Source organism: Eriocheir sinensis, chromosome 53 (assembly GCF_024679095.1).
Source record: "Eriocheir sinensis breed Jianghai 21 chromosome 53, ASM2467909v1, whole genome shotgun sequence".
Taxonomy (NCBI): domain Eukaryota; kingdom Metazoa; phylum Arthropoda; class Malacostraca; order Decapoda; family Varunidae; genus Eriocheir; species Eriocheir sinensis.
In genome coordinates this window covers 2,519,518-2,546,393 of record NC_066561.1, presented here as the reverse complement: position 1 = coordinate 2,546,393, position 26,876 = coordinate 2,519,518, and the positions used below count along the sequence as shown (strand labels likewise).

The 26,876-nt window shown below is 43.7% G+C and overlaps 1 protein-coding gene and 1 long non-coding RNA gene across 5 annotated transcripts in view; both read right to left on the bottom strand.

Annotated features, from left to right (window-relative positions):
- Positions 1-9,260: 9,260 nt before the first annotated feature.
- LOC126983168 (uncharacterized) lies at positions 9,261-11,835 on the bottom strand. 2 transcript variants are annotated; one of them, XR_007735571.1, is made up of 3 exons: positions 11,514-11,835; positions 11,385-11,470; positions 9,261-11,126 (listed from the first exon to the last, which is right to left on the bottom strand). It is a non-coding gene; the product is annotated as an uncharacterized LOC126983168 (long non-coding RNA). The 2 variants fall into 2 exon arrangements; XR_007735570.1 differs by lacking the exon at positions 11,385-11,470.
- A 1,735-nt stretch (positions 11,836-13,570) lies between these two features.
- Positions 13,571-26,876, bottom strand: part of LOC126983165 (uncharacterized) — an 89,479-nt gene continuing 76,173 nt past the window's right edge. For all 3 annotated transcript variants that reach the window (XM_050835657.1, XM_050835658.1, XM_050835659.1), the window contains exons 2-6: positions 24,074-25,200; positions 23,699-23,861; positions 23,265-23,455; positions 22,452-22,586; positions 13,571-16,532 (exon numbers count right to left, since the gene is read on the bottom strand). In XM_050835657.1, coding sequence (XP_050691614.1) covers positions 16,299-16,532; positions 22,452-22,586; positions 23,265-23,455; positions 23,699-23,861; positions 24,074-25,168 — 1,818 coding nt within the window. In that variant the 5' untranslated portion in view covers positions 25,169-25,200 and the 3' untranslated portion in view covers positions 13,571-16,298. The remainder of the gene's footprint in view (positions 16,533-22,451; positions 22,587-23,264; positions 23,456-23,698; positions 23,862-24,073; positions 25,201-26,876) is intronic.

The following is a 26,876-nucleotide window of genomic DNA, read 5'->3' as shown; positions in this document are numbered from 1 at the left end:
GTGGGGGAGGGAGAGGGAGGGTGGAGGAAGGAGGGGGATGGAGGGGGGAGTGCTAGATTAGATACAACAGTGGGCGAAACACTTGGTCCGGACCTTGGTACTGCTTCGGGAGTGGGTCAGGTTAAGATGTATTAGGTTATGCAAGGTTAGGTATAGGCGTGTACACTCACACCAAACCTAACCAAGCAAAACCCAATAGCCTTACTTGACATACGTACCTCATAGCCAAGACCAAGACAAAGTGTTTCGTTCTCTCTTGTATCTGATTTAGCACTGACCGGGGAGGAAAGGAGGGAAGGGCGTGAGTGAGAAGTGAACCGTGGAGGGAGGAGGAGTAGCCTTGCAAGCGGAGAATGGCTACCAGGTTACAAGGCGTTCAAAGTAAGACAGATCGATGGTTTGCTCGGAAAGGTACATCATGGTAACACTAGTCAGACTCAGCTATGAAATCTGGTTGGGCGGGGCCCGCTCGGGGAGTCTCCCGGGCATAGCGCGATGCCAAACCTAGCCTTCGGAGTAAGGGCAGCCGCTCGGGTAGCCGTCATGGCGCGTGGAGATGAGGGAGGGAGTGACGTGGTGTCCATCACAGACAACATAGGTTCTCAAACTTGACGTGTTATGGAATTTATATAATTCATTGCTAATATTCTATAAAAAGAAACATTCACAGCATTACATAGCCTTATTTAATCATTAGATAATGCTATACCACGCTCTGTGTTTAGATTCTAATGTATACAGAATATTTGATACACAATTTCAATTAATAACCAGCTGACGTATGAGTGATGTATTGGGCGTGATGCGGCAGCGTTGTGGAGAGGCTCGGCCCCACCCAAACGGACTTCATATTTGTGTCTGACAATAGTACCCGTATTAACAGATGCTCTCACAACCAGTATTTACAATTCTCACATAAATTTCCAAACGCCACAAAAGAGGTAAGTCGGGTTCTCAATTTTTTTTTCACGGTCATGGTGCAGAAGCCTTGTCAAACTATCACAAGGCTCATAAATCTACCCATGGAAATACCCACAACTTCTTTACGAAAGCCTTACCAAATATAGATGTGCAAGCCAAAAGTAGGTAACAACAGGAATACGTAACAAAACTTTTCACGTTCTAACAGGTGTGTATGTGGAACTCTACGAAAGTGTGGGTAAGCTTCGAAATGTGTGAGAGTATGGACCAATAGGTAACATTAGGAATAACAAAACTTTTTCTTACGTCTTAACATGGAACTATGAATATGGAACTGTCGCTCATTTAACTACCCATGAAATACCTACAACCTCTATACGAAAGGGTAGGCGGTGGCTGAGTGGTAGCGTGCTGGGCCCACATTCACCACGTGATGGACGACGCGAGTTCGAATCCCCACTCTACCACCTGGGATTTTTCAGTCACTGCCGAGTGGCTTAAAACTACCCACATGCTGTCCTGAAGACCACCCATCAACCCGGACCCTAGAGGAAACCGTCCAAGTGAATCAAGGAGGAGTTCCGGGGGGCAGCATGAGCCAAGAGAAGATGGCGCCACTATAAACACTTGCCTGCGCCAAGACGGGCTGGGGCCGAATACCATCCAGGCCCCTCAAGCAAGCCTACCGGCGCTATAGGCGTAGACGTAAAAAAAAAATGTAGGTGTGTGTGAGCCCCGAAATGTTTGAGAATACGTCTTTGAGGGAGAATGGGGGAAGCGGGAAAAGGGAAGGAAAGGGGACGTCAAATGAAAGGAAATGAAACTATGGTAAGAGGGTGGGAATAAAGGGAAAGGGGAGTGATTAAGCTCGACTACAGGCAACGTGAGGAATAACAACATTCTTTCCCACGTCCTCACAGGTGTATGGAGGCTATCAGCAGGTGTTGACTCGCCCTCCTTCCTCACCTTGACTCGCTGACCGACTGACTGACTCCTCCTCTGATCGGTGAGTACAAAGATTCCTTGTTCTTGTTGCTATTTTGACGTCGATGTTTCCTCGTACGTTTTCTCTCGCTTTTGTTATTTTTACGGTGCAAAATGTGTGTGGGTGGCAGAAAGAGAGAGAGAGAGAGAGAGAGAGAGAGAGAGAGTGAGTTTGGTGTCATAGTTAACAATAATTGGTGGAGGTGATAAAAAAAAAAGGTGTAAAAGAGTCAGAAAAACACCGATTAGTGAAGTCTAGTAACGAAACGAGAGAGAGAGAGAGAGAGAGAGACGGGAGGATAATAAAAAGAAGAGTAGTCACGAATTAGTGGTTTAAGTGGTTCACGATTCAGAGATAGCTATTGAACCATTACCCACAAAACTTCAGCGTGGGCGGGGAGAGGGTAGAGGCGAGGAAGAGGGGGAGACGGAGGGGGGGGGGGGAGGAGGAGGAAGAGGAGGCGTGAAGGTAGGAAAGCGGAGAGGGGACGTGAGCAGGGGGTAGAGATGAGGGGGATGCAGGAGAAATGAAATGAAAGGGAGGAGGAGTCTTCGTAGGAGAACGGGAAAAAGTAAAAGGAGAGAAAAGGGACGTGTTATGAAGGGAAAAGAAGAAATGGGGAGGGGGTAAGAATCAAGAAGTAGAGTGATTCAAAGGAGATCTGAAGGAAAGGCAAAGAAGGAGAGGAGGGATGAAGAAAGAGGGAAGGGAGGGGAAGAAGAGAAGAACTAGGTAGGGTTGAAGGGATGTTTGTGTGCTTTGGACGTGCGTGTGTGTGTGTGTGTGTGTGTGTGTGTGTGTGTTCAGTGCCCCCTCTCAAGGCCGTGTGTGTGTGTGTGTGTGCAAGACAGCCGCAGGGGACCTCGCAATGACACACACACACACACACACACGTTCAAGGTTCATCCCTTGTCGTTTGTCGATGCCAACATTCTTCATGACAGCAAAAAACGTACACGCGCGCTCGTGTGTGTGTGTGTGTGTGTGTGTGTGTGTGTGTGTGTGTGTGCTTCTTTGTTGGAACATACTTAATTAAGCAATGATAATGGTAATATTAATACTATTGATAATACAACAACAACAACAACAACAACAACAACAACAACAACAACGATAATGATAATAATAATAATAATGGATGCTAATATTTTTCCCTGCTTGTGAATGTGGTGAAAGCATTACAGATAATCACACACACACACACACACACACACACACACACACACACACACACACACACACACACACACACACACACACACACACACACACTCTCTCTCTCTCTCTCTCTCTCTCTCTCTCTCTCTCTCTCTCTCTCTCTCTCTCTCTCTCTCTCTCTCTCTGCGGCACTCCTCACTCCCAGGTAAGTCATGATCCTCGCGGGTGTCGGCGTGGCTTAATTACCGGCAGGTGGGAGCAGTTAATTAGTACATCCCGCCAGGTGATCCGTCTCGGCGCGAACACCTCCAGCAACAACAACAGCAACAACAACAACAACAACAACCTTATGAGGATAGACTGAAGCATTTAACTCTATACTATCTAAAAAGGCGAAGGTTGCGAGGAGACCTGATCGAAGTTTATAAATGAATGAAGGGCTTTAATAAAGGGAATGTCAGTAGGGTTTTGGTTGTAAGAGAACCAGGTAGGACACGTAGCAATGGTTTTAAGTTAGATAAATTCAAATTTAACAAGGACATAGGAAGGAATTGGTTCACCAGTAGAGTGGTGGATGAATGGAACAGACTTGGTAGCCATGTTGTGAGTGCCAATATCATAGATGCATTCAAGAAGAGGTTGGATAACTTCATGGATAGTGATGTAAGGTGGGGTTAGGCTTACAGGAGCTTCCTTGTATAGGCCAACTGGCCTCTTGCAGACTCCTTATGTTCCTATGTTAACAACAGCAGCAACAACAACAACGTTACACGGATAAATATAGGAATCGTGATTATTTTAGTTGTAGTTCAGTTGGCGTTGTTGGTGGTGTTATTATCATTATTATTATTATTATTATTATTATTATTATTATTATTATTATTATTATTATTATTATTGTTGTTGTTGTTGTTGTTGTTGTTGTTGTTGTTGTTGTTGTTGTTGTTGTTGTTGTTGTTGTTGTTGTTGTTGTTGTTGTTGTTGTTGTTGTTGTTGTTGTTGTTGTTGTTGTTGGTGGTGGTGGTGGTGGTGTATAAGGCATTAATGTATATAGGGTCATGTAGATAGAAATTGAAAAAATGTTGATACCTCAACATATCGCTCTGTATGGCGCCACCGTGTTTAGGCGATTTAAGGTGGTTTTTGAGAGTGGCGACAGCTGGAGGAATTTGCTGAGGTTGCCACCAGTTAACCAGAGGCTGTCATCCTCGAGAAACGGAGGAACCGGAAGCCGGCAGGCGGTGGGAGCGGTCGTGGGCACCTTTTGGTGTCGGTCGTTTACCGACGATTCCTCACGTTCACTGAGACTCACTGAGACTGTAAATACGTGCAAGTTTGCATAATATATAACTAATACTTACAATATACTGTTTAAATACCCAGAGAGAGAGCGAGAGCGAGAGCGAGCGAGAGAGAGCAAGAGCGAGAGCGAGAGCGAGAGGGCAGAAGTGAAGGCAATCCGCTCGGCCAGTCGACATCACTTCCAAGAAACAATATGTATATGGTAAGGCCTTTTTAAACTCATTAACTTCCAATCAACCTGTGTGAAGTGCAGCAACTGTGGCTCCAGCCCGGACAGCGAGGTAACAGTGTGAGCCTAACCAATATTAACAAAGGACACACACACGTTACCCAAAAGAGACAAAATAAATACGGTAACATAAAGGTGGCAGCGGTGGGATCGGCTGAACACGGTGGCGAAGCTATGTGTCGAGGCATCAACTTTCTTCTCATTTCCATCTACATGATTCTGTCTACATTTAGGGTCGTATTAAAAGACATATCGCCCCCTAAGAACACATAATTGAAGAGGCTTTCGTAGGAGTTGAGAGCATTTCCAGGGGTAGTTTCATGACCCTGGTGGTAGTTTGACCCTTCCTCTGTACCGTGATCCAAAAAAAACAACCCTTATTAGAACCCACCCCACCCCCTTTGACCTTTAGAAATAGCTGATGTGAGAAGCGATAGTGTGTTGTAATACCAGCCTTAGTGCCTTACAGTTGTTGCTTTCTTCATCTTTTTGTAATCATTGTTGTTGTTATTGTTGTTGTTGTTGTTGTTTTGATACTGCTCCTGCTTTTTGCTAATGTATGTCTGTTTGTTGTTGTCAGGGAAGGAACTGCGTAATTGAAGGGCGTTTAGAGAGAGAGCGTGTTTACGGAGGTGATGCCAAATTAGAAAGAAAAATACAAAAAAGAAAAAAAAATATCTGAAGGTTCTTGGCCTGCTTCAGAATCGGGGGTGAGGTCTCCGTGTTTATGCCTTCATCTGCGTGTCTGTCTGTCTGTGTGTCTGTGTCTGTCTGTGCGTCCGTCTGTCTGTATGTCTGTGTGCCAGTCTGTATTTATCTATCTTTCCCTGTCTATCAAATTATACATACTTATCCATCTATGTCTGACTATCTATCTATCTCTGTGTCTGTCTGTCTGTATGTATGTATGTCTGTGTCTATCTGTGTGTCCGTCTGTCTGTATGTCTGTGTGTCTGTCTGTATTTATCTATCTTTCCCTGTCTATCATTTTATACATACTTATCCATCTATGTCTGACTCCATCTATCTATCTCTGTGTCTGTCTGTCTGTCTGTCTGTCTGTCTCTGTATTTCTATCTATTCATCTGTCTGTTTCCCTGTCTTGGTTTGTATGTCTGTCTTTTTATCTACTTATCCATCTATGTGTCTCCTGTTTGTCTGTAACTGTCTGTCTACTTATCTATCAGTTTGTCTATCTGTATATGTTTTTTCTTATCTCTTTATCTGTCCGCGTTTGTTCATCTCCCTAATTGCTTGTCTGTTGTGCGTGTTCCCGTCTGACAGCCACTCATCAATGTTCTCTCTCTCTCTCTCTCTCTCTCTCTCTCTCTCTCTCTCTCTCTCTCTCTCTCTCTCTCTCTCTCTCTCTCTCTCTCTCTCTCTCTCTCTCTCTCTCTCTCTCTCTCTCTCTCTCTTTATGGATATCATCATGCTCCTGTTTATCTGTCTATTTGTGTATCAGTGTATTTTTCTATCTATCTATATCTATCTATCTATATGTAAAACTATCTATTTATCTATGTTTTCTGTATCTACCTTTTTAAGACTAAATATATACATGCCTATTGATCTGTCTACCTCTGTGTTTGACGGTAACCATCTATCTATTTGAATGTATATATGTGTGTATGTATGAATGTTTATAGTTCCTATTTATCTGTCTGACTGTCTGTGTCTGTCTATCTATCTTTCAATCCATCCATTTATTAATTCTTTTTCCCTCTCCTGTTTACTTATCTATCTATTTATCTATCTTTCTATGTCTACCCGTCAAGCCGTATCTTTTCGTTTCTAACTCGAACTAAGGTACAGCGAAACAGAGGTAGAATTACGATATCCGCTGCGCCACCACTTAACGCGGGAGACAGTCACGGGAGGAGGAAAATAAATGAAAAAAACATCCATATTAATGTCGGCGTGTGTGGTTTATTGCATTGCTGCACATAAATATATCGACCAGCCCCCCCCTCTCCTCTCTCTCTCTCTCTCTCTCTCTCTCTCTCTCTCTCTCTCTCTCTCTCTCTCTCTCTCTCTCTCTCTCTCTCTCTCTCTCTCTCTCTCTCTCTCTCTCAGGCATTTCACAGTAAGCTAGTCATTTTTCTTTATCACCTTTCTTTTCATCATTATTCTTGTTATCATTGTATTTTAGATTATGTATATTGACCTCAAAAAACCCATTGCAAGATAGATAAATACGATAGATACATTCGAAGAAAGGTTAAATAAGTTCATGGCTGGTGAGGTTAGGTGGGGTTAGGTTTACAGGAGTTGCCTTGTGCGGGTCAATTGGCCTCTTGCAGACTCCTTATCGGTATTAGTATTCGAATTAATTCGAATACCGCATTTATGTGTATTCGTGAGGAGAACTGACGGATTGATCAACTGACTGGCTGACTGACTGACTTAAGGAGGTGAGGTGTATGACTTCTCGCTTTGAGCCTCTGTACAGTGAAAGAGAGTCTGAACAAAGTTATCACATTTGAGATTCATTACATCAAAAATTACCGTGGGAATGAAAACTTTAAAAAACAGCGTGTTGAGGGAGGCTTTGTTCATGTTTGTCCTCCTGTCTGGTGTGTGGCAAAACGAGAGAAGAAAACTAAATGAATAGAATAAACAAATGAGGAGAGTATCAGGACACACACACACACACACACACACACACACACAGAGAGAGAGAGAGAGAGAGAGAGAGAGAGAGAGAGAGAGAGAGAGAGAGAGAGAGAACATGAGAACAAAGAGAGAACATGAGAACAAAAAGAGAACACACACACACACACATACACACACACACATGAAAATAGTTCAGTATTAATTTTTCACGAATAAACTCGTAATTCTAATACTTTCCCCTCCCATTCTCCCCCCTCCCCCCTCGCCCCTCTCCCTTATAACATACAAAGAGGCAAAAGGAAAGATATCGAACGCGAAGCAAAGAGAAGGAAATATCAAGTAATGAGAAATTCCATCACTTGAAGACACATTCGTTGTCTCCTTCACGGCGCTACAACGCCGCGACGCAACACCCGAGCGGCAACGAACGGACGGAGACACAGAGCTAAGATGAATTCCATCACGTGAGAAAGAAAAATGTCCTCAGCGCTTTAAGCAATGTTACGTTGAGGCGCAGCAAGGAAGAAAATCAATTAATTTCATTCATCTTTTTATTTGCATCGATTCTGTTTTGATCTACCTTTTAGTTTTTCCTCCTCATTTGAAATTTATACATGTCTTAGTTCATTGTAGAAAAGAAGTATCAAACTACCACCAGGCTCATAAAGCTACCGATGAAAATGCTCATAACTCGTACGAAAGCCTTGCCAATGATATGTGAGCTTGGCGCCGAAATGTTATCATGTTCTCTATTTGTCCTCATGTTCTCTCTTTGTCCTCATGTTCTCTCTTTGTCCTCATGTTCTCTCTTTGTCCTCATGTTCTCTCTTTGTCCTCATGTTCTCTCTTTGTCCTCATGTTCTCTCTTTGTCCTCATGTTCTCTCTTTGTCCTCATGTTCTCTCTTTGTCCTCATGTTCTCTCTTTGTTCTCATGTTCTCTCTTTGACCCCATGTTCTCTCTTTGTCCTCATGTTCTCTCTTTGTTCTCATGTTCTCTCTTTGACCCCATGTTCTCTCTTTGTTCTCATGTTCTCTCTTTGTTCTCATGTTCTCTCTCTGTCCTCATGTTCTCTCTTTGACCTCATGTTCTCTCTTTGTCCTCATGTTCTCTCTTTGTCCTCATGTTCTCTCTTTGTTCTCATGTTCTCTCTTTGTCCTCATGTTCTCTCTTTGTCCTCATGTTCTCTCTTTGTCCTCATGTTCTCTCTTTGTCCTCATGTTCTCTCTTTGTCCTCATGTTCTCTCTTTGTTCTCATGTTCTCTCTTTGTCCTCATGTTCTCTCTTTGTCCTCATGTTCTCTCTTTGTTCTCATGTTCTCTCTTTGTCCTCATGTTCTCTCTTTGTCCTCATGTTCTCTTTGTTCTCATGTTCTCTCTTTGTCCTCATGTTCTCTTTGTCCTCATGTTCTCTCTTTGTCCTCATGTTCTCTCTTTGTTCTCATGTTCTCTCTTTGTTCTCATGTTCTCTCTTTGTCCTCATGTTCTCTCTTTGTCCTCATGTTCTCTCTTTGTCCTCATGTTCTCTCTTTGTTCTCATGTTCTCTCTTTGACCCCATGTTCTCTCTTTGTTCTCATGTTCTCTCTTTGACCTCATGTTCTTCTGAGATCTTGCAAATCAAATAGATATATGAATAAAAGTAGATAAATAAATAAAATAAACAAATCAAGTCAACAAAATAAATAGACGAATAAATGAAATGAGTTAAGAGAAAACTGACGAGCTCCTTACCGTAAATAAATAAAAATAAAAATAAATAAATAATAAATAAACTGGAATAAGAGGAAACTGACTCGCTATTTATTTAACGAAAAGAATGATAAAGATAATAAACGTCAGGATTTTCTTTTTTTCTTTTTCTCACAATCTTCATCAAAGGTAGCTCATAAAACACTCTTGATTGAGGTGAAATAAAAGGAGACAATAGATGTGATACTCTTTAATTTCATACATACAGACAGACATACGTACAGACATACAGAAAGACGTGCAGACATACATACACAAAGGAATCAGATATTACACAGGAAAATTGAAATGAAAAATAGATGTCTGATTCTTGATTTCTTTATATACATAATATTATAGTTTAAGTTTTCATTGAATTCCCTTTCACATAATAGCACCACTTTCTGTAAATCTACAAAAATTATATACATACGGAGAAATCATTGTACCTATCAGAAATACAATAACTGTGGAGAATAATGAAAGAAATAGAAAGAAAGGGACAAAGATAAATGCTTCAAAAATATACAGAAAAATCATTATACTTGTAATACAATAAACGTATTAGCCAATAAGTCTAATAGTATTGAGAGTAAGAATAAAAAGATAGAAGTGGAAAATGATTGAGTAATGGAAATAAAATGAAGAAGAGAACAAAAATATAGGCTCTTGAATATACTAGAAAATCACTGCGGGTGCTTGTAATGGAGAAGTGTACAAAATGATTAAAATGAGGAGAAAAGGAATAAGAATAGTAATGGAAATGGAGAACAGTAGAACGTTATGTGAAAAAGGAAAGAAAGGAACGAGACACAACGTATGAAAGTAGATAAAAAAAAACTTTCAGAAACCTCAAAATCTAGGATGGCCGAGACTACGAAAGAAAAAAAAATATAAAAGATTAAAACCGTGCATGAGTCCCTGATAGATGATACTACTACTACTACTACTACTACTACTACTACTACTACTGCTACTACTACTACTACTATTATCAGCCATTTCCATACTATTGCCAGGATACACACACACACACACACACACACACACACACACACACACACACACACACACACACCATAGTTTCTTAGTAATTAATGAGTCAATCACAGCCAATGTTCACTGATTGTTTAAATACTATTGCTTCTGTTGATTTAGTGGCACCGTTTCCGAATCACTACTTTGCTTACGTCTTTCCGCATATAAACTGAGGCATTGATGTTGTTTTGATTATGAGAGATGTTACGTGATGATTTTACTGCAGATTTTGATGGCAAATAAGAAGATCAAAGTAAGTGAGAAATTTGGGAAGGGGGCAAACCCAACCTTTTACTTGTTATCATTACCATTACCGTAGACATAAACTTTGGGGCAGTTCCACAGTCCAACTTAACGGGTTTGTTTGTACGCTCCCAAACCAAGCACGAAATAATATGAAAATCCTTATTGTGTTGCTTGGTGTGATATAAAAAGAAAAACAGAATTGAGGGAAACTATATAGGAAATCTCTTTAGTATCAGGAGCTGAGTAGAAGAACAGACCAATATAGAGAAAGTAATGAAGTAATATGGAGAGGTGATACGAAAATCCTTAATGTGGTCCTTGGTGTGATTTAAAAAGAAAAACAAACTTGAAGGAAACTATATAGGAAATCTCTTTAGTATCAGGAGCTGAGTAAAAGAAGAGACCAATATAGAGAGGTGATACGAAAATCCTTAATGTGGTCCTTGGTGTAATTTAAAAAGAAAAACAAAATTGAGGGAAACTATATAGGAAATCTCATTAGTATCAGGAGCTGAATAACAGAACTGACCATTATGATGAGGGTAGTTAACTTGGATGCTTAAAAACTATTATGGAGAAGATAGTTTTGGTGCGAGTGCTTACAAACATTATGGAGAATATAGTTTGGTTCAAGGCCTTACAAACTGACCATTATGGAGAAGATAGTTTGGTTCAAGTCCTTACAAACTGACCATTATGGAGAAGATAGTTTGGTGCGAGTCCTTACAAACTGACCATTATGGAGAATATAGTTTGGTTCAAGGCCTTACAAACTGACCATTATGGAGAATATAGTTTGGTTCAAGTCCTTACAAACTGACCATTATAGAGAAGATAGTTTGGTTCAAGGCCTTACAAACTGACCATTATAGAGAAGATAGTTTGGTTCAAGTCCTTGCAAACTGACCTTTATGGAGAAGATAGTTTGGTGCGAGTCCTTACAAACTGACCATTATGGAGAAGATAGTTTGGTTCAAGTCCTTACAAACTGACCATTATGGAGAAGATAGTTTGGTGCGAGTCCTTACAAACTGACCATTATGGAGAAGATTGTTTGGTGCGAGTCCTTACAAACTGACCATTATAGAGAAGATAGTTTGGTTCAAGTCCTTGCAAACTGACCATTATGGAGAAGATTGTTTGGTGCGAGTCCTTACAAACTGACCATTATGGGGAAGATAGTTTGGTTCAAGGCCTTACAAACTGACCATTATAGAGAAGATAGTTTGGTTCAAGTCCTTGCAAACTGACCTTTATGGAGAAGATAGTTTGGTGCGAGTCCTTACAAACTGACCATTATGGAGAAGATAGTTTGGTTCAAGTCCTTACAAACTGACCATTATAGAGATGATAGTTTGGTTCAAGTCCTTACAAACTGACCATTATAGAGAAGATAGTTTGGTTCAAGTCCTTGCAAACTGACCATTATAGAGAAGATAGTTTGGTTCAAGTCCTTACAAACTGACCATTATGGAGAAGATAGTTTGGTTCAAGTCCTTACAAACTGACCATTATAGAGAAGATAGTTTGGTTCAAGTCCTTACAAACTGACCATTATGGAGAAGATAGTTTGGTTCAAGTCCTTGCAAACTGACCATTATGGAGAATAGTTTGGTTCAAGTCCTTACAAACTGACCATTATGGGGAAGATAGTTTGGTTCAAGTCCTTACAAACTGACCATTATAGAGAAGATAGTTTGGTTCAAGTCCTTGCAAACTGACCTTTATGGAGAAGATAGTTTGGTGCGAGTCCTTACAAACTGACCATTATGGAGAAGATAGTTTGGTTCAAGTCCTTACAAACTGACCATTATGGAGAAGATAGTTTGGTGCGAGTCCTTACAAACTGACCATTATAGAGAAGATTGTTTGGTGCGAGTCCTTACAAACTGACCATTATAGAGAAGATAGTTTGGTTCAAGTCCTTGCAAACTGACCATTATGGAGAATAGTTTGGTTCAAGTCCTTACAAACTGACCATTATGGGGAAGATAGTTTGGTTCAAGTCCTTACAAACTGACCATTATGGAGAAGATAGTTTGGTTCAAGTCCTTACAAACTGACCATTATAGAGAAGATAGTTTGGTTCAAGTCCTTACAAACTGACCATTATGGAGAAGATAGTTTGGTTCAAGTCCTTACAAACTGACCATTATGGAGAAGATAGTTTGGTTCAAGTCCTTACAAACTGACCATTATGGAGAAGATAGTTTGGTTCAAGTCCTTACAAACTGACCATTATGGGGAAGATAGTTTGGTTCAAGTCCTTACAAACTGACCATTATGGGGAAGATAGTTTGGTTCAAGTCCTTACAAACTGACCATTATGGAGAAGATAGTTTGGTTCAAGTCCTTACAAACTAACCATTATGGAGAATAGTTTGGTTCAAGTCCTTACAAACTGACCATTATGGAGAAGATAGTTTGGTTCAAGCCCTTACAAACTAACCATTATGGAGAATAGTTTGGTTTGAGTACTTGCAAACTATTATGGAGAGGATAGTTTGGTTTGGGTCCTTGGAAACTAATCATTATAGGGTGAATAGTTTGGTCTAGACGCTCTCAAGGACACTGTATTGGATTGTGGAACTGCCCCAAAGTATCGTAGTCTTGTTTCACTAATCTGTGGTCCAAGAATCATATTAAGCTCAATATCATAACTAGTGTTTCTGGGGAGTGTCTACTTTAGGATCGACAAGTGGGCTAGTTTAATTAATGACTTACTAACGCCAGGTAATGATGAGGTAATGGTGGTTGATAGCGATGAAGTAGGGGGATGGGGGGGCGCAAGGGTGATGGGGGATGACTTCTGTAGGGTAGGAGGGCTGGCAGGGGGCGATAGTCAACCCCTTAACCTCAATATATCCTTCTCTTACGCCCGATTTTTTTTTTCAATGTCGTCTTAGTCTTTGCTAACAATAATGAGGCTGGTTTGTCTTTTTTGACCCGTTTTTCAAGGCGTGTTTAGTTAGTTTTGTTGATTAGGTATTTTTATGTCCCTTTTTATGACGAGTTTGTGATAATTTCGTCGACTTAACTGTAAAGATCCAGAACTTCTAATTGCGTCCCAGACAAGGAATTAAAAGCCAAACTTGCCACAACTGTTATTGAATACAACCACGATGTTTAAAAAAATATCCAGGTTTAGTGTTGGATATGAAAAACAAAAACAAAAACAAAAAAACAAAAAAAAAAGGAAAGGCAGCTGATTTTACTGCAGATTTTGATGGCAAATAAGATCAAAGTAAGTGAGAAATTTGGGAAGGGGGCAAATCCAAACTTTTACTTGTTATCATTACCATTATCATTATCATCATTATTATTGTTAAGGCGTAAAAGAAACAACTTGGGTCGCATTTGGACAACATTTTTATGTATTTCCTTCATGAACATATTATCCAAAGTATTTTTTGCATGTGCATAATGATATAGTTCTATTTATTATTTTTGAGGAGATTTTTTCGCGAACTTAGACTAATTATTCCGTATCAATAGGCTTCATAAAAAATATAGATATGGTTATTATGTATTCCTGATTATACTGAGTCGCTTCACCTCATTCACCGCACAGACACCTGAAGAATGTATGTTTGAATGCACACACACACACACACACACACACACACACACACACACACTATCACTACCACGCAACATACACGCACATGTACATTATTAATCTTTGGTTCTCACACACCGAACTTTCCTACGCCTCCCCTAACACACGTCTATCACCCTCTGGCATGATCAATTCCTCCCTGATTCATTAACTTCCCCTCAACAGATTTCTTTCCCCACTAACACATCTTTCCTTACAACATACTCAAATCCCCCCTTTCTAAACGTACTGCCATTCTAATCCATCGTTCACGCACCATTTCGTTCACTCTACATACTAATTTGCCCTCTTTCAGCACACTGGTTTACTCGTTCAGACTAACACCGTATATAAGCTCCGCCCACTTCACTCGAGCAACCACGAATAGGATTTAACCTCTCCCAGCACCCACCACTCATAAACAACTTGAGGTGTGGAGAGGTGGGAAGTTTGTGGATTGGGAAACGATAAAATAGCCTAAGTAATGTGGGTGTGGCTTCCTGTGGACTGGCCAATGGTGTACACTGAACGGAGAAGGGGGAGGGGCCTATTTACCACGTTGATGTGAACAGAAGGATGTGGCTTGCCTGTGAACTGGCCAATGATATGCTGTTAATGGGGAGATGGGAGGGGCTTACATACTTAAATGTGAATAGATAAGGGCGTGGCTTGCTTGTGAACTGGCCAATGATATACACTGATTGGGTGAAATAGGAGGAGCTTACTCGCCACGTTAGTCTGAGAAGAGTGTATTATCATGAATTTTTTTCTTTCACACACTCTCACGTCACTCTCTCGCAGCACTCCCACGCAACTCTCGTCCAAGGCAGCGGAGTGCACACTATAGTCAACAAACAACACATCACTACACTTATAATCTTGTGTTCGATATACCCAAGAAGTGTGGCGTGTTTAGGCTACAAAGCATCACAGTTACTTTTCACTATATTGTGCATCAATATAAAAAAAGTATAGGGATCAGGAGGAAGAAGGAAGAAGAGGAGGAGGAGGAGGAGTAGAGGAAGGAGTAACGGTAATAATACAGCCCTTCCTACCACAATAACAGTATGCATCATCATCATCATCAGTATCACTATTCCTCACATGAAGAAAACAATAATTACAGACAAGATGTGGTACAAAAAAGGAACACGAAAGAAAATAAATATATATATATATGTAACATGAGCGAGTGTGTGTTGTGGGTTCGCTGGAATATAACAACAACAATAATAATAATTCATAATCATAATACAGATGAGCGAGTCTGAAGGAACAGTAGCATAGAGGTGCGCGGGGCCTTTCTGTAGTACCGTGAGATAGACAGATCGATAGAACACACACAGAAGCTGATGTACAGAAGCTGATATGCCGCGGGAAGAGAATTGTGCGAGACATTGCTTGATTCCCCTCACGGCAGGCAGCGACGGCCGGGCGATGCGAAGATGGGGTGAGGGGCTGCGTCTCGTGGCTGATGGGAGGCTGTCTGAAGGGTGAAGGGGCGGGTAAAGGCGACAGACTACCCCTTAACCCCAATCCCCCTTTCCCTTAATGTAGGACAGCAGACAGACACTCCATCAAAGACTTCATAAAGGTCGTTCTACTTTATCTATGAAGCTACTCCTCCAGTATTGATTTGGGGTGATAAAGGGTGCTGGTTTGCCCCCTTCTGCCCATCCCACGCTGCAGGATGTAAGGCAGCCACCCAGAGTAGGATCACACAAAGATCCTACTTCCTCTCCTTAGAAAGCTTCACCTCCGGGATGCGAAGTACCCGCCTGAACGCTGCTCGAAGTTTCATTAGGTCCATTCGAGGCTTCACTTAATCATTCTTGACCTTATGGCGGACTCCGAGCACTCCTTTACGGTCCTGAACGATGGTCACTGGCAATGAAGCAAATATCTGCCTTGACTTTTTTTCGTTCTTGGTCGTTATTGTTCATTTCCAAAACGCTCCGTCCACTCAGACCTAGGAGGTGAACGACAAGTCTTCTTCACCACCACCACCACCGCTGAGAACACTTTTGATGCCTTGCGAGGGAAGATCACCCGTAGCGCGCATTCGCATTCAGTTCACTGCCATCCAGACATGCAAGAAGTGTCCATTCACCGCTAGTATAACAAGAGGCTAAATAAAAAAGCGGAACCGTAGTGAGATATATACAATGCCGTGTGTAGTAACAGACTCCTCGCTGCTCTTGTCTACGTGGTATGCTATCGTGGATGCATTTTCTTAACTCGTGCATTTGATTATTGATTTGGTTTGGACACTTGAAAGACGGCAGACACTTCCCCGCACAGACACAACAGACTCCTTCCCACTGGCGTTCCTCAGGGCCGCCGCCACGCGCCACAGGGCACCCCGGCCACCACAGAACTTAGTCCACTGGCCTCTTCCACAAAGCCAACGAACTATCTTTGGTTTCATACACTGCTGTTGCTGCTGCTGCTACTACTGCTGCTACTATCGTCGGCCTCCTCTCAGATGCCGTATAAACTGTCGTCCTCCATCTCGTGCTTGGAACAGGGCTTGCACTTGCAGCAGAGTAAGCAGGGGCCGACGAACAGCAGTAGGGGGGAGGCCACCACTAGCAAGAGGCCGAACCCTGCGAAAATGCCGATGACCTGCGCGCGGTGCCACAGGACGGAGGCGCGACTGTGGCCCAGCTTGTTCTTGCAGGGCCCCTTGTCGTAGTGACGCAGGAGGAAGTCGTCCTGGGGAGGGAGAAGAGAGGAGAGTGTGGTTAGTTCAGTGCGTTCTTCATGTACACGGGTCATTGATAATCATGGAAATATACTTAAAAAAATTTCATGAGATATTTTTCTGGTGATTTTTCTTTACTATACGGGACTATATACACATGACTTACTGTGGTTACTAAACTATCTGTATCTATCTATCTATCTATCTAGCTGTCTATTTAATGAGTTTACTGTTCCCTTATATGACAGGTGTACACAGCAATCGTTCACTACTAAATGTGGTAATTCTTTGGGTCAGTTCCATCTATTTTTTTTTATAGGGGGAATATGCCGCGGCCCTTTTTATATATATCTTTTTGTTTATCCCTTGGTCTGACTTCAATTCCGTAGAGAAAGACAAAAATAGCGAAAGTGTAGTGAAAAAAAGTTAAACAAATGCTCAAAGGTTTGGCAGATAAATCGTCCAGGTAGGGCAGGGGAAGGGGGAAATGTAATTAGCTATCTATCAGGTGTGCTGGGAAATCGTCCAGCAAAAAAGTGGAAAATAGGAAAGGTTAAACGCCATACACTTGGTTGCTAGACAGCCAGGTATCCAGGGAATGAAGCCAGGTAGAGGAGAAAATTATGAAAAAAATACAATAGCTTCCCTTCATTAACAGGCAACCAGGTGTGAAGGGAAAAAGATCAGGTAGAGAAGAAAAAGATGAAAATTTTAGTCACCTTCATTAATACACAGGTAGAAAGCGCTAAAAAAAAAAAAAACCTGATAGAGAATAAAATGATGGAAAATTGAACCTTCATTAATAGACAACCAGGTATGAATGTAAAAAAAAATCAGGTATAGAAGAAAAAGATGAAAATTTAAATCACCTTCATTAACACACAGGTAGAAAAAAAAAAAAACAGAATAAAATGATGGAATATTGAACCTTCATTAATAGACAACCAGTTATGAATGTAAAAAAAAAGATCAGATAGGGAAGAAAAAGATGAAGAATTAAGTCACCTTCATTAACACAGGTAAAAAGGGAAGAAAACCAGGTAGAGAAGAAAACGATACCTTCCATACCTTCATCTCTAGACAACCAGGTATGAAGGAAAGAAAAAAAAAACAAGGGAAAAATAAAGGAAATTAGCGTCTTTTCAGCCATCCAAGAGGTAAACAGTTGGGCCGGTTATGCAAGATCTCCCCCCACGCCTAGGGACTCAAGGCAAGGTGCGCAGTAAACACTCAGCCGTACAGAACCAAGATACATGTGTGCAGTCCGCCAAGAGAGTAATTCCTCACGATGCAATATGATCACGGTCTAAAACACACACCATTTATAGTTTGCAGCGTCCAATTTTTTCTAGTCTCCGTTCATTCCCTAATCTATCGTTCGTGGTGTGACTGATGATACTTTTTGAGGCCGCAGTTCATTACGTGGGTGCTCTCTCTCTCTCTCTCTCTCTCTCTCTCTCTCTCTCTCTCTCTCTCTCTCTCTCTCTCTCTCTCTCTCTCTCTCTCTCTCTCGGGTTTCGTCAAATGGCTTCATCAGTCGTTATTTTTCTGCCTTTTATCACTTTCTTTTCTTTTTAACTTTCACCAATTACTGTAACTATTAATTGATTCAAACTTTTTTACCCCCCCCACCCCCACCCCCGCTCTCTCTCTCTCTCTCTCTCTCTCTCTCTCTCTCTCTCTCTCTCTCTCTCTCTCTGCCTCTATTTCTAGCCTTCCACGAGGGCGGCGCTGCGTTGCGTAAGGTTAGGATCTGCGTTGCGTTCTTCGTGGGTTCACTGCTAACAAGGTGACGTAAGATGAACACTTGCCTTGGGGCGTGAACTTATCTCGTTGCTGTTTAGTTTTGGGCTTTAATTGTTGTTTTCTTTTTCTTCTGTTTATTCTGCTCCGTTCTGTTTTTTTTTTCTGTATTACTTTTTTTCTCTTCTGTTTATCATTGTTTTGTTTATTGTTTTTTAGTGTTGTTTATTTACCGTAATTTTCGTTTTGGTTTTGCTGTTTATTGTTAATTTTCTGTTGTTTATGGTTCCGTTCTGTTTACGATGTTTTTTTTCTTTTTTTTCTGTATTGGTCTATTTATTATTATATTTATTGTTGTCCTGTTACCGCTGTCTCGCTTTTATTCATGATTTTATTGCGTAAGGATGATTTTCACGCTGGCATTCTTACCTCACTTTTATTTTATTTTTAGTCATTTATCGCTTTGTTATCGTTTTTATTAGTTTTTTATGCAAGGTATATTACGTAAGCATTTTCTTTTTCACGTCGGCTTTTGATATTCTTACCTCACTGTTTTATTTTATTTTTAGTCATTTATCGCTTTGTTAGTCGTTTTTATTAGTTTTTTATGCAAGGTTTATTACGTAAGCATTTTCTTTTTCACGTCGGCTTTTGAAATTTTTACCTCACTCACTGTTTAGTTTATTTTTAGTGAAGGTTATCGTTTTTCTCTTCCACCGTTTCGTGTTTATTCGTATGTTTGCTAATTTGAACTGTTGTGAAAAGATTAATGGTCGCCTTGTCCGTGGAAATTCAATTAATCATCTTTTACTGAAATTTATCGTTTTTTTTCTGTTATTCTATTCCATGTTTATTTTTTTAACTCTTGGTCCGCATCCTTTTACCGTGAAGAACAAAGTACACAACCAGAGCAACAAACTACTTCCTTTACAAATGAGTCCATCACTGCTTTTTTTCCTTTTAGCTCCTGTCTCCTTTTCTTCTCTTCCTTTCTTTATACGCTTTCTAATTCGAAGTCTTACTAATGATTGATGGTAGCCTTCATTTTTGACACTCACTTCATTATCTTTGCTCTTAATTATCTTTCCTTCATTATCTTCATCTTTTTTCTATGGATATTTACTACGTTTTCCAAGATCGAGGTGTTACATAATCCGCAACAACGTATGAAAATCTCTAAATTATCCCCGTTTTTGTATCGGCGTCTGAAGGTTCCATTTATTTTTTTCCAATCACTTTATCTCCTACGGACCTTGGCCTTTCTGCTCATAGTCTGCCTCACCAAAACAATCAAAGGTTAAAGGGTCACATGAGTTACTCTACCTCGCGCGGAGACTGTCAGACCTATGTAAATATGACGAAAATATGTGTTTACTTGTATATATATCAGCGGTGACGTGTGAGGGTTTGTATATCATTGAGGGAAACGTAAACAAATATGCAAGGTTGTAGAGTCATCCGTCAAACTCTCCCTCGCGTGAAAAGACTGTCAGACTGATGTAGATATGAAGGAAAGTGTGATGTTAGCTGTCTTTTTGTTTGAGAAGGCGAGCGTGTGGAAGATTCTTTTTATATTAGTGGGGCGAGTGTAAATAAAGACGCAAGGTTAAGGAGTCACCAGCGTTAGCCTACCACGCGCGAAGAAACCGTCAGACTTATGTAAATACGAGGAAAAGGTGTTTTTTGCTGCCTTGTTGATTGAGGGAGGCGTGTAAGAGTTTGCATATCATTGGGGCGAGTGTAAAGAAATATGCAAGGTTATAGAGTCACCCGCGTAACCCTGCCTCGCGCGAAGAGACTGAAAGACTGATGTAGATATGAGGAAAGTGTGTTAGTTAGCTGTTTTGTTGTTTGAAGGAGGGGGGGGGGAGGTTATGGAAGGTTACATATTTGAGGAGCAAGGTTAAGGAGTCACCAGTGTTACCCTGCCTCGCGCGAAGAGACCGTCAGACTTTTGTAAATACGAGGAAAAGGTGTTTTTTTGCTGCCTTGTTGATTGAGGGAGGCGTGTGAGAGTTTGCAGATCATTGGGGCGAGTGTAAAGAAATATGCAAGGTTATAGAGTCACCCGCGTAACCCTGCCTCGCGCGAAGAGACCGTCAGACTTTTGTAAATACGAGGAAAAGGTGTTTTTTTGCCGCCTTGTTTACTGAGGGAGGCGTGTGAGAGTTTGTATATCACTTGGGGCGAGTATAAACAAAGAAGCAAGGTTATGGAGTCACCCGCGTAACCCTGCCTCGCGCGAAGAGACTGTAAGACTGATGTAGATATGAGGAAAGTGTGTTAGTTAGCTGTCTAGTTGTTTGAGAGGGGGGGTTATGGAAGGTTTTTTATAAGAGCGAATATAAAAAAAGACGCAAGGTTAAGGAGTCTCCAGCGTTACCCTACCTCGCGCGAAGAGACCGTCAGACTTATGTAAATACGAAGAATTTTTTTTTTTTTTTTTTGCTGCCTTGCTGATTGGGGACGGCGTCTTTTTTTTCTTTTTTTTACAGCAGAGGAGTCAGTTCAAGGGCATAAAAAAAGGTAACAAATGTGAAAAAAAGCCCGCTACTCACTGCTCCTAAAGAGAGTTAGAGGAGTGGCCGAAAGAGAGGTCAATTTCGGGAGGAGAGGCGTCCTGATACCCTCCTCTTGAAAGAGTTCAAGTCGTAGGCAGGAGGAAATACAGATGAAGGAAGATTGTGAGTGTGAGAGTTTGTATATCATTGGGGCGAGTGTAAACAAAGAAGCAAGGTTATGGAGTCACCCGGGTAACCCTGCCTCGCGCGAAGAGACTGTCAGAGTTATGTAAATACGATGAAAATGTATTTGCTTACCGCCTTGTTGATTGAGGGAACGCGTGGAAGGTTTTATATCAGTCAGGCGAGTGTAAACAGAGATGCAAGGTTAAAGAGTGAACTGCGCGGAGAGACTGTCAGGCTTATGTAAATACTAAGAATACGTGTTTCTTTGCCGCCATGTTGATTGAAGGAAGCGTGTGGAAGTTTGTTTAATAGTTTTTTTTTTTACCAGTTATTTTATTTTTATATCAGGAAGGGAAACGTAAACAAAGGCGCGAGCCAATCAACACACCGCCCCTCCTGCTGCTGCTGCTCTGCCGGGGAGGGAAGTGAAGTGGGTTTTCTCCTCGTTGTTTACCGATATGAATGCGCGGGAATCTTTTACACGGCTCGGGAAAGTAAACAGTGAGGAAAGCAAGTGCCCCGCCGCCAGTTAGCCTTCACACACACACACACACACACACACACACACACACACACACACACACACACAAAAGACAGAGGCAGCGATGAACTTATTTTTAAAGAAGCAGTTTGTTCCTCTGGTTGTTTACTTATTTTCCTTACGGTTAAAGGAAGCGAACCAATAGTAAAAAAAAAAAAAAAAGCCCATACACATCCCTCTTGCAAAGAAAACAAGAAGTAGTCAAAGAGAAAGATCAGGTTTAGGGGGAAGATGTCTTGATAGCCCCCTTTAGAAAGAGTGCAAGTAAGAGAAGAGACTAAAAACAGACACAGAGGTTTTCTTATCAAGTTTAGAGGCAAGGTTGTATTGGTAGTCCCCTTCGTAAAGAGTACAAGCAAGACAAGAGACTAAAAACGGACATAGAGGCTGTTCTTATGACTGAGTTTCTTATGACCTGACTATCTTGTACTTAGACTAGACTAAGGCTCTTCGTCTCATCAGCTCTCCTCCTCTTACTGATAGTCTTCTACCTCTTAAATTCCGCCGCGATGTTGCCTCTCTTTCTATCTTCTATCGATATTTTCACGCTGACTGCTCTTCTGAACTTGCTAACTGCATGCCTCCCCCCCTCCCTCGGCCCTGCTGCACACGGCTTTCTTCTCATGCTCATCCCTTTACTGTCCAAATCCCTTACGCACGAGTTAACCAGCATCTTCACTCTTTCATCCCTCACGCTGGTAAACTCTGTAACAATCTTCCTTCATCTGTATTTCCTCCTGCCATTGACCTCTCTATCGGCCACCTCCTTGGATTCTTTTTAGGAGCAGCGAGTAGCGGGCTTTTTTTTATTATTGTTTCCTTTTTTGTGTGCCCTTGAGCTGTCTCCTTTGTTGTAAAAAAAAAAGACTATCATGCACTTAGGCTAGATAGTCAGGACTAGACTATCTTGTACTTAGATTAGACTATCAAGTACTTAGGCTAGACAATCGAGTACTTACGTCGAGGGAGGTTAAGCAGTACCAGCAGAAGACGTGTTTGCACTTCTTGCACAGCATCTGGGCACAGCCGGCGTCACGCTCAATCAGGACCCTGCACGACGGACACCTCTTTATCGTGTCGTCGAGGGGCACTGCCTGCGGGGCGAGGACAAACCTGTATTAGTGGCGGGGACAGGTGTGTGGGAGAGGATGAATAAGAAAAGAGGAGGGTAAAAAGCAGCGTTGCCAGATTATCGTATTCGCCACATTGTATTCACCGGTTTTTGCCACTAAACTATTGCAAAAAAAGACATCGATAATTAACCATTTCAACGACAACTGTAAATAAATCTAATTATAGGGTTTGAGGAGACAGTTTTGGGGGGTTGAGGAGACAGTTTTGGGGGGTTGAGGAGACAGTTTTGGGGGGTTGAGGAGACAGTTTTGGGGGGTTGAGGAGACAGTTTTGGGGGGTTGAGGAGACAGTTTTGGGGGGTTGAGGAGACAGTTTTGGGGGTTTGAGGAGACAGTTTTGGGGGGTTGAGGAGACAGTTTTGGGGGGTTGAGGAGACAGTTTTTGGGTCGTAAATCAGAATATATAAGAGGCTGAGTAGGCCATCTGGCAAAGCTGGTAAAAGGGAGAAAAGAAAATACAATGGAAAATACGAAAAATATAAGAAATATAATTAATATGATGAATAAAGAAAAGAAGGATGCGAAGAAGAAGAAGGAGAAGAAGAAAAGAAGACGAAGAGAGAAGAAAGAGGAGGAGAAGGAGGGGGAGGAGAAGACTGCGGAGCAAGCTTGGGTATGCGTGGAGGTCGCGTCCCTTACCATGTTTTCCGCAGTGTCCGCGTGGCAGGGCTGACTGGGGTGGTAGGACTCGCTGCAGGAGGCGCAGAAGACGGTGGTGCAGGTGGGACACGTGGTGCACTGGGGGCCCTCATGCTTGGACACGGGCAGGCTCACCACGGTCTCGCAGCCGGCCATGGGGCACCACACTCTCATGGGGTCCATGTCCACCTCTGCAGGGGAGGCGCGCAGCCATTAGTTACCTGTCACGGTGCCAAGGCCGCGTACACACACAGCCTCAGTGCAGACACGTGTGTACACAGAACATTACCTTGGGCCGGTGTGTGTGTGTGTGTGTGTGTGTGTGTGTGTGTGTGTGTGTGTGTGTGTGTGTGTGTGTGTGTGTGTGTGTGTGTGTGTGTGTGTGTGTGTGTGTGTGTGTGTGTGTGTGTGTGGAGGGGTGGGGGGCGCCTCACCTCTGTTCTTCCTAAACTTGAGGTGCAGCTGGTACAGCTCGCTGCCCACCAGGCTCTCCATCTCCTCCAGGGTCAGCTCGCCGCTGCAGTCACAGTTGGCGTCCGGACACTCGATCACGTCGTCTCCCTCGCGGATCTTGAGCGCCACATACACAGCCATGCACTGTGGGACATGTACACATGTACACACGAACACACACGGCAGCCAAACTCTCCTCACTATTCATGACTATAATATAAACAATGATGGCTCTCAATACAGTGAAGGAATTTTTACTTATACGCGTTCAAACGCTGACAGAAAGGCGAGCAAACCTTTGCCCGGCCACAAAAGTGCCATTGTTGTGTCTGACGCGGCACGGAGGGAATACTTACATATTTGCAGAATCGGCAGAGGCACTGCTGCAGTTGGTACATTTCCCTGATGGACACGTCCGAGAGGCAGAGTTTGCAGAAGACCGTGTCCTGCGCCATGCCCAAGTAGTTCTTGGAGGAGACGGAGGCCAGGGAGGCGCAGCGGGAACAGCCGCCGCCGCCCTCCCCCTCGTGCTCGGCCTGCGTGAACAGCATGCTCGAGTCCTTCCTGAGCCGCCGCAGGTCCGTCACGGTGGAGGGCGACCTGGGCATGTTGAACTTGGTGGTGTTGAACACGGCGGACTTGGAGGACGACATGCGCCTGAAGAAGTCCAGCTTGCTGCTCTTGCCCTCCTTGACCAGCTTGGTCTGGGCTCCCGCGCCCGGGGTGGAGGAGAGCGCCAGCACGGTGTGGCTCTTGCGGATGAGAGGCTCCGGCGACGCCGCCTCGTTGTAGTTGGAGAGGCTTTTCATGGAGCCCTGGCGGGAGGCCTTCTTGTCCTTGGATCGGGAGCCCTGCCCCGTCCGGAAGAGGGACTTCATGCGCGGCATGATGAGCTGCGACTGTGTCTTGTTGAGGCGGCGGGACGGGTTGAAGAGCTTGATGGCCGTGGGCGACGTGAGCGCCCGGTTGAATGACACAGTGGGCACCAGCGGCCGCGACGAGAACGACCGGGACTGCTGGGGCGGCGCCGCGGGGGGCTGCTGGGCACCTGTGGGCGACGGCCTTAGGGCAGGTGGCGCCGGGTGGGGGGCGGCAGGAGACACTTGCTGCTGGTTGAAGAGGGTCTGGGTCTTGGCGGGGGCTGGGACTGAGGTAGGGGTGAGAGCAAGGGCGGGGGCGGGGGCGGGGCCGGGTGTGGGGGCGGGGGTGAGGGGAGGGGGTGGTGCGGGCTCAGGCGGGGGCGCCGCGGGGGTACAGGCGCCGTAGGGGCGGGCCGGGGTGGCGCGGGCAAGGAGTGTTGCCCAGCGTGATTCTTGACTCTGGTCCGGCGGGAAGGAGTTTCGGTTGTTGAGTTTGGCGCCGTGCGAGGCGCGGCGGGGCAGGGGCGGGTGGATGGGCGACGGGGAGGTGGGCGTCTGTGGGCACTGTAGCAGCAGCGGGATGGCGCTCATGATGCCGGGCACTCGGCGGTCCTCACGGGCCCCTGGAAAGACAGAGACACACGTTAGCGTCGCAGGACACAGACGGGGTAGTAACACGCTGAGCGGGGCAGGTGTATGTACACGTGAGGCGCGGGAGTGTAAACCTTGTCAAGCCGCCGCGGGGAATGTTTGGAGATGCACCTTTGAACGCGCCCCTCTTGGGAACACTGCCTAAACATTTTCTGATCCATGTAAACTCTTACTAACTTGTTTATAACTATTTTCCGACATCGCACCACCCTCCCAACACTTCCCAACACCAGCCCAAACCCTTCCCAGCACCACCACCAACACCACCCACCCGACCCTGGTGCCAAGGGAAGCCCAGAGCCAGTCCTTCCAGGCCACGAGGCCACGCGAGCCGGCCTGGCCTGGCGTGGCGTGGCGGCTTCAATCACTGTGAAGGCCGTGACGTGGTGTGAATCCTCCTCCGTCACGACCCCCGCGACCGCCCCCCCCCCCCCCCTCTAGCAGCAGTCACAGCATTGCGGACGAGCATTAAGCCAGGACCGCGCCCCCTCCAGACCCCCTTCTTGCCCCCCCAAGACCACCCTCTTCCTCAACCCCCTTCTGGCACCTCCTGATCCTCCTCCTCCTCCTTTTCCTCCTCCCTGACTGACCTCGAACGATTCACTGCTATACTACTCTCTCTCTCTCTCTCTCTCTCTCTCTCTCTCTCTCTCTCTCTCTCTCTCTCTCTCTCTCTCTGTGTGTGTTAAGGCAGGTCAAAGGTCACAGCTCAAGACGGTCAAGGTCAAGGGGGATGAAGTTCGTAAGGAAAGTAAAGGAAGAAGAAATTGAAAGGCGTTCGTTAAGGAAGAGGAAGAGGAGGAGGAGGAGGAATGTAGTCAGTGAGGCGAAGGAGGAAGTCAATTCAGGCGTATAGATTCGGGAAGTCTTGCAAAGTTTATATTCCTCCTCCTCTTCCTCTTCCTCCTCCTCTGCATTCTCATTTTCTTCTTCCTCCTCCTCCTCCTCTTATTATTATTCCTTCCCTGCTTTCTCTTCCTTATTCTCCTCTTACTTCTCCTCCTCCTATTATTCCTTCTCTGCATTTTCATTTTCCTCCTCCTTATCTTCTTATTCTTTTCCTGCATTCTCTTCCGCATGCTTCTCCTTCTCTTCTTTCTTCTCTTATTCCTTCTCCTCCTCCTCCTCCTCTTCTAATTCCTTCCCTGCTTCCTCTTCCTCATTCTCCATTTACTTCTCCTATTCCTTCCCCTGCTCTCTCATGCCCATTATCCTCTAACTTTTCCTTCTCAAACTCATTTTCTTTCTTCCTCCTCCTCCTTCTCCGTTTGCCTCTCTCCCTCTCTTCCTCCTCCAAATCGCATTCCATAAACATCAACAACCGCATCTAATAAGAAAGCTGAGAGGATGAGGTGAAGAAGAAGAAGAAGAAGAAGAAGAAGAAGAAAATGGGGGAAGAAAAGCGTGGAAGTGTGGGTTAACTTTTTCCACTCGTCATTCCTCGCGCCCCCTTCCTCTTTTTTTTTCTTTGTTTCCTTGCGGAGTTGACTGACCCTTGGTGGACTCCCAGGTGACTGACCACAGACTACAAGAAAGGCGGGTTCTTGAGGAGACGGGCCCTCAGTCCTCTCTAGTCCCAGTCCAGCTTCACCCCCCCCCCCACACACACACACGTCACCAGTCAGCAACCCGCCCAGTCAGCCAGTCC